Raw genomic sequence first — 7,452 nt, 5'->3', positions numbered from 1 at the left:
TACTAATTTTATGTCTATGATGTTTGCTGGTGTTGAAGAAGAAAAAAAAAATTAACAATGATTTGCACTGGTTTTGTTTGTGTTTAGCGTGATTGAATAATTAATTGTAGGAATTCGTGGTTAGTTGATAAGAGGTTCAAAGATTGGAATTAGGCTTTTTTCTATAGTCTTGTGTTGACCAACGATGCACACTTTATTCATGAGATGTTAATTAAATATAAGTTAAGTAATAAATTCATTGTGTATTAATAAATTTTTGCTTTATTAGTTGTGTGTATTGATAGAGAAAATTGAAGAATTCAATCATTGATAGTTTGATTGCCCTGTTATCTCTGTTTTTTACAATTCGTGTGTTTATTATTTGATTGCCTTATATCTCAACATAGCATTCAAAGGACTATAATATTCACCTGATCAGATAGTTCTATGGGGCGCAGCTATGGTGCTATGCTCAAGCAATATTGCAGCTGTCAAGTGCTTGCTGGGACTGCAATCAACATCCCTAGGATGTATTTTTTATCACCCAGTATTTTTGTATTTTTATGTTGCCAATAAAAGCCTATCCTTTATCTTGTTCCATTTTTTCTTTTTTATCTGTACTCATCTCTTGCTGCATTACTGTCATTGTTGCATTTGAGAACAGAAGGATGTACATTTATATATATAATGATTTTTTACTGGATATTTAAATATTGTATGCCTTCTCCTTTGATTGAATTTTGTTGAGGTCTATTTTAAACTAATATTCTGATCCAATCAATTGCGCAAAAATTTTGAATATATGTGGTAATTGCAGTATGTTGGTGTGAAAATTTTCATGGAGCAAGACTTTCATGATGAACGCTTTAAGGAATTTCTGAGGGAATCGCTATTTTTGTTTCTTGGAATTGTCGCTCATGAAGTTCTGCTTTGGCAAAATAAATATGCTAAGAGTTATAAGGAAAAGTGGAGAAATAGAGAAGTGAAACATTTAGAAGTGTCTGCCAAGTATACAATAAGTAAAATAGAAACGCTAATTAAAACAGAACAGGAAATAATCAAAATGGAAAGGCAAGTATGTGTGTATAATGATGGGAACGTCACATTCATTTAATGCTCCATTAAGAAGAGTGTTTGGCTTTACTTTATTTAAATGGAACTTGAAGGCATTCAATGCATAATTAAAAAGAGTGGCTGGTTTGTCCTTGTCTAAATGAAACTTGAAGATGTTTAAGTGTGTTGTCTATTTACATGCCTTTTTAATAATTTTAAAGGTCATGAGATGTCAGATAATTCATTACTCCCTTTAACTTTATAAATTTGATAGAAGAAAAAGAAGAGCTAATTGCAGAAAAAGAAAAAATGACAGCATAATTTTTCAAAGTATCTAAGACATCCCTATACATAACCTTAACTGATTAAGTGGTCTTCTAGATTAATTTTTTCAACATTTTGTGTGGCCATTTATTACATGGAAAAAAAAAATGTTTACTCATTCAATTTTTTTCGTAATATAAAGACTGTCTGTGTATAACAAAAAGGGAAAAAAACTTAAAAGACAAGAAATTCTTTTATTTGGACTGAAAGGCAAGAGAATGCACTTTAAATGGACGTTAAAATCATGAAACTAATTTTTTATTGATGTATTCTTTCATTCCAAACTTTGTAAGCACATTAGAGGTAAGAGATGACATGGAATTTCAAAATGAAACAATGAGTGTTTACTATCAATGATGGTTTATTTGCTGGCTAATCAGAGAAAGAGAGGTAAACGCTAAGGTAAACTAAAAGATGACCATCACTAATGAGACCGCCTTCCTATTATTTGATATTTTTTTGATATGATTTTATCAGGTGGCTTTCCAGGTTTAAAGGTGGCAATTCTTATTAAAGGAAGAAGATGTTGGGTTTAAGAGATTTGTGATTCTAATTTTATTTCTATACCACTGTTCTTTCAAGCGATATTTAGAGAAAGCTTATGAAGTTTATGGCTACCAAACTATAGGTCCATCATGGCTACCAAACTGCAGGTAGCGATATTGACAAAACATATCAAATTTGCATTGCATGGACTAAGGGTTGTGAAGGAAAAAATACTTACATGAAAAAACAAAAGTAGGCAGCAAAGTCGTTGATCCAAAGCAGAAAAATAAATAGTAGATGAAGCGAGAGACTACCCTGAAAAAACATGGAAAGAGCTTATGAAAAATATAGGAGCATGAGAAATTATAGTTCGTATGCAGCAAAAAACAAAAGGTGGAAAAACTTAAATATATTATAGTTAAAATGGAATTAAGTTTGATTTTTTTTTTTATGTTGCAAGAAGACTCATAGATGTTCAAGCTTGTGATTAGAAAATTAACACACAAAAGATACAACAATGAATAAAAAGATTACCTTTTGGTAATAATTGAATGATATCTTTGTAAACAATGTTTTTGGCATAACATGATGTGTTTTTGGCATAACATGATGGTTTTCCTTCATGATCGAAGGAAATGATTTTAAGCCCATTCTTTGATGTAACTCTTGATAAAGCAACATATAATTGACCATGACTGAAAACTTGTTCTTTCAAAAAGACACCAACAATCTTAAGTGATTGTCCTTGGCTTTTATTAATAGTCATAGCATAGCAAGGCCTAATAGGAAATTGTCTTCGTTTGATTGTGAAGGGGCATTTTTTATCATTAACTGGAAAGACAATTCGTGGAATAAAAACTCGATCTCCAATGTTAGAACCGGTAATAATTTGGGCTTCAATAATTCGCTCGACAAGCTATGTAACAATAAGCCTTGTTCCATTACATAAACCAGCAGAGGGACTAAGGTTCCGAAGTAACATAATCGGTGTGCCAATTTTCAAAGAAATACTGTGTTGGGGCACACCATTAAAGTCAAGCTGGTTGATAAATTCAATTGGATACAATAAATCGATGTTGTCAATATCACCAGAAGTTGTTTGGATAGAATCACAACTAAGAAAGTTGTATTTATGACCAAGTATAATATCAAGGATAAAATTATTAATCTCAGAAACAGTTAGGTTCTTCGGTGTAACAATTGCTCTGTCTTTAAAGTAGAATGGATCAAGATGAGCCCTTTCAATGTCAGGATATATGGCAGAGACAATAGCTGCAATTGGAGAATCAATTACTTCAACCTGAAGCTCACATGGGATTTTGATAAATGCCGCATCATGATCATCTGAAACAACCAAATCACATATTTGTCCATCACCAATTAAAAGGATCCACTCTGCAAACTGTCTAAGTTCATCCTTTTGGTCTGGGCTTAAACCTTCAGCTGATAGTCGTATATTTTGATTCAAAGTGAGGAATGTGAATACAGACCAAAGCAATGAGCTAGTAAAAGAAACATTAATTATTTCTTCTTTTGTTCCTCCAGGTATAACAAGAAGAATTTGTCGGAAATCCCCACCTAATAGGACGGACTTGCCACCAAATGGATTGTTAAGTCTAAGAACATCTCGTAGAGACCTGTCTAAAGCTTCAAAACAGAATCTATTATTCATTGGAGCCTCATCCCAAACAATGAGTGATGTCATCTCTAGTAGTCGTGAAAGGTGAGTGTTGTGTTTAATCTCGCATGTTGAACTCTCATTAACTTCTAATGGAATTTTAAATCTAGAATGGGTTGTTCACCCTCCAGGTAATAGAAGAGAAGCTATTCCAGATGAGGCAACAATAAGAACAATTAAACCTTTAGATTTAACTCGATTAATAATTGTATGCCATAAAAAAGTCTTTCATGTTCCACCATGACCATGAACAAATATGAGCGCTTGTCTTTTTTGTAGTATAGATGTAATAACAGAATCATAGATGTTTCTTTGACATGGATTAAGAAGTGGTATATCCAATGAATGGTTATTTCTAAGCTCAGCAAGATCATAGTCAAGCTCTTCCCTTAAAAGTTTGTTCATGACTTTATCCATCAATCGACCATTCGGCATTGGAAGTTTATGATCTTCCAATGATGTCCCGGAAGCATTAAAAAGTTGTTCAAGTCCATACAACACATAGTTCTTAAGTTCGTCATCAGATAAACGAACATTCAACATTGAAAACGAAGATCTCAGATGATATTCAATGTCATCATGCATAGAGTGCCAAAATTGATCGAAAAGACTATTTGGATCAGCAACCTCGCAAAACATAATAATATTAACAAAAAGTTGCCTTAGCTGCGGAGAAGAAGCTGTTGGAATAGCCTCACAAAATGCATCTGACCATTCTTTATCATCTCCTAAGAGTCCTAAAGCCTTGCATGCAAGTTGAAAAGTTGGAAATATTGTACCAGAGATTTGTCACAAGTCTTCAAAGCTCTTTGCTCCTTTAACATGATTAAGTAACATTCTGAGAAAATACAACTCTCCAGCTGCAGGATGGACATACACAATGTGACCAAGGCAAAATCCACGTGATCTAATAATCCATTCTTTTTGCCTAGCATCCCAAACATACTTGCTTGGAAACTGTGAGTAAAATAGATCTCGTTCATCGACATCAATTCTGTTGCGCTCAAACCACTATGTGAGCATTGTCTTATTAATGCCAGGCCTTTTAAGAACTTATGATAACGATTGATTACCTGAAAAAAATACATGGTGTTGTAATGGTAAATGGACTTGAAGTCTTTCAACAGCTGGGCTCCTTGAATGGATTAGGAATTGGAATAAACGCCATACTGCTTCATATGGACAAATGAATCTACAGTTTAGATAAGCTTGTATTTCATCATCAGTCACTTTTTTCATAACCATTCTACATCGATTAGCTCCTTTGCTAACATACTTGAAAAGATACTTGATAAGTAGAGATTGACAGCAAATTTCAACATTAATGTGTGCATTGTATCGAAGCAAAAGTTCTTTGTTGTATGGGACAACATGACAATTTGATAGGGAAATTCCATTTCTAACAATGTGACACGTAGGCTGCATACGTCGTTTATAGTAAACAAAGCCATTATCATCAAAGACGGTTGCATCTTTGTTTTTTTTTTTTTTTTGGAAATAGTTTAGAACATTTATTTTTTTCCATACATTGAGCCCTTGGATTTGCAGCGCCGCATGGACCATGCATCATAAATTTTGAAACTATCTCATAGCCAACAAGATCTTGATGCTTGTCAGGTATTTCAGCTGAAATAATAGAGTCAACATCCTCAGGCGAACGAAATTTGAATTCTGGAGCTAGCCAAACTAACAAATGAGTATGCGGCAAACCTCTTTTTTGAAACTCCACAACGCAAACATCTAAAAAGATAAAATGCAAGTAAAGAAGTAAAAACGGATGTTTGTAGAAGGATAAAAATAGAAACTTGAAATTTAAGAAATAAAATAGAAATACCAGCAATTGTCCGTCCGAAAAGTTTTCCGGACTTGATGAATGACATCATATCAATTAGCTTGGAATGAAATACCCTTGCTATGATGTCAGGTTTGTCCTCAGGTTGATAGTTCCTTGTTTTTTTAATTTCTCGGCGAATTTCAGGCCAATTAACATTGCAGGTAAATGTGATAAAAAGATCAGGATTCCCATAACATCTACATATGGCCATAACATCTTGGTAATTATTAACCATATACCGAGGGCTTCCTGTTAAAGATGATGGAAGTATAATTTTCCCTGTAGTTGATCCATCAATATCACCTCTAGTAATAGCATCATGTATTCCTTTGTAATGCTCACTTCTAAGATTTTCTTGGTTTGCACGTATAAAATCCAAACATTCCTCTTCAACATTAACAAATGCACCAACCAAAAATTGCTGGTACAATCGTCCGCCTTTTATGAGAGTGCTTTCTTGTTTTTCTCTTTCATGAATGAGATAAGCATAATAGGCTCTCATTGAAACCTTTTGCCTTTTTTTAGGTGGTTGCTATTCTTGATGAGCTAATGGAATATTAGTGTGAAAACCATCCTCACCATATGGAAAAAGAAGTGGATAATGAAGGGACATAAATTTTGGATGAAGCTTTGAGATCCTCTGAAGTGTTCCAGATAAACTTTCAATAATTATGTCCCGATCAGATCGACAATGACCAATGTCCCCAACAACCAAACCACCAATATCATTTAAAGAAGGATCATCGTATTGCCTTGAGTCATCATCTCTTTTACCAATTAACCGAAGTTTGAATTCTGGAACCTCGACATCCCCAAACCTTTGTCTAGCATGACGGAACAAACGAACCAATTGATTAGATGAATTAAGCATATTGATTAGACCAACAACAATATGACTATCCAAGATTGATTGAAAATTTTCATTGCAAAATGGTTGCAGCCGGTTAAAAACCTCATTATCTGTATCGAAAATATAAAGTTGTGCAAACTTGGGGTCTCTATTATCCATGGGAAGAAGAGAACCCATAAGATGGTGGCAATATCCATTGACCTTAAAAACATATGATCCAGGCCGAGAATTAACAGAATGATCTACCAGAGCCCCTATGGACGTGAAAGCGAACATTGAGTTATAAGCACGAATTTCACGCCGAAACTTTTTAGACGATAAACCATTGTTTGGGTTAAGGAGGTTATCAAGATAGTTAGGTGTTTCTTGCAGAGCAGGAAGCACCACCTTACCATTATTACAACAAAGTGTAAAGCATGGGTTTGTTTTGGCTGAACGCGCCAAGCGTTCTTGCAACAAAAAAAGAGCGTTGCAATGGTTACACTTGTATGTTTTATCCCTAAAATCAATGTATTCAATTAAATAACTTGTAAAAAACAAAGCTAAGAGACTTGAACGAATGATATAAAAGAGGCAATCATAAATAAAGAAAAAATGGCTATAAAAGGTACATGATTAGATTACATACGCCTTTTTTTTTTCTGATATGATGCCTGGCCTATAGTAGATTGATGATTAAGGGTTTGCTCAAAGAATCCTTCAGATTCATGATTTGAAACTACATTATTACAGTGAAATGAAGCAAGGGCGGTAGATTGTGGAGGATTGGATAACCTTGCTGCATTAATTTCATCACTTTCAGTTTGCACTATGTTGCTTGATAAGGAAAAGGTGGTTTGTATATCTATGTGCTAGCGCGAACAAACCAAAGTGCCAACCCCTTGAGTATGTTGTGGAGCAGATGGTGTATTTGAAGAGCTTGGGTTATCGGATAGCAAGATTCTACCAATAGGGGTTTCATAGTCATTCAAAACAAATTGTGAGTATGGAGAAGATGGCACATACTCATCTGGTTGAACATGTTCGTGAGGACTTGTCATGTTGTTGCTCTAAATAAACCATGCAAATAAAACACGAAGGTAAATGAAAGAAAAACACACAAAAAAACCATGATTAGTACAGGATCATGGCTAAGTGAAGGTAAACACAGGGATAGAGAAAATCCTAATGACATACATTTTCTAAAGAAACCATGTAAACATAGGGATAATAATAAATAAATAAAAAAAAAACATAATGAAATTAAGT

General features: G+C 34.0%; 1 protein-coding gene across 1 annotated transcript; it reads right to left on the bottom strand.

Moving 5' to 3' along the window:
• Positions 1-2,758: 2,758 nt before the first annotated feature.
• LOC118051359 (uncharacterized) lies at positions 2,759-3,547 on the bottom strand. The gene has a single exon (XM_035061973.1). It carries the CDS (start codon positions 3,545-3,547, stop codon positions 2,759-2,761), a length of 789 nt encoding a protein of 262 aa, XP_034917864.1.
• Positions 3,548-7,452: the final 3,905 nt, after the last annotated feature.

The sequence above is a fragment of the Populus alba genome, chromosome 16 (genome assembly GCF_005239225.2).
Source record: "Populus alba chromosome 16, ASM523922v2, whole genome shotgun sequence".
NCBI lineage: Eukaryota > Viridiplantae > Streptophyta > Magnoliopsida > Malpighiales > Salicaceae > Populus > Populus alba.
The sequence above is the reverse complement of the archived record's forward strand: the minus strand, read 5'-3'. Positions and strand labels throughout refer to the sequence as shown.

Coding starts and splice junctions, on each gene's coding strand:
- LOC118051359 (XM_035061973.1), bottom strand. CDS start 3,547: ATGACATCACTCATTGTTTGGGATGAGGCTCCAATGAATAATAGATTC.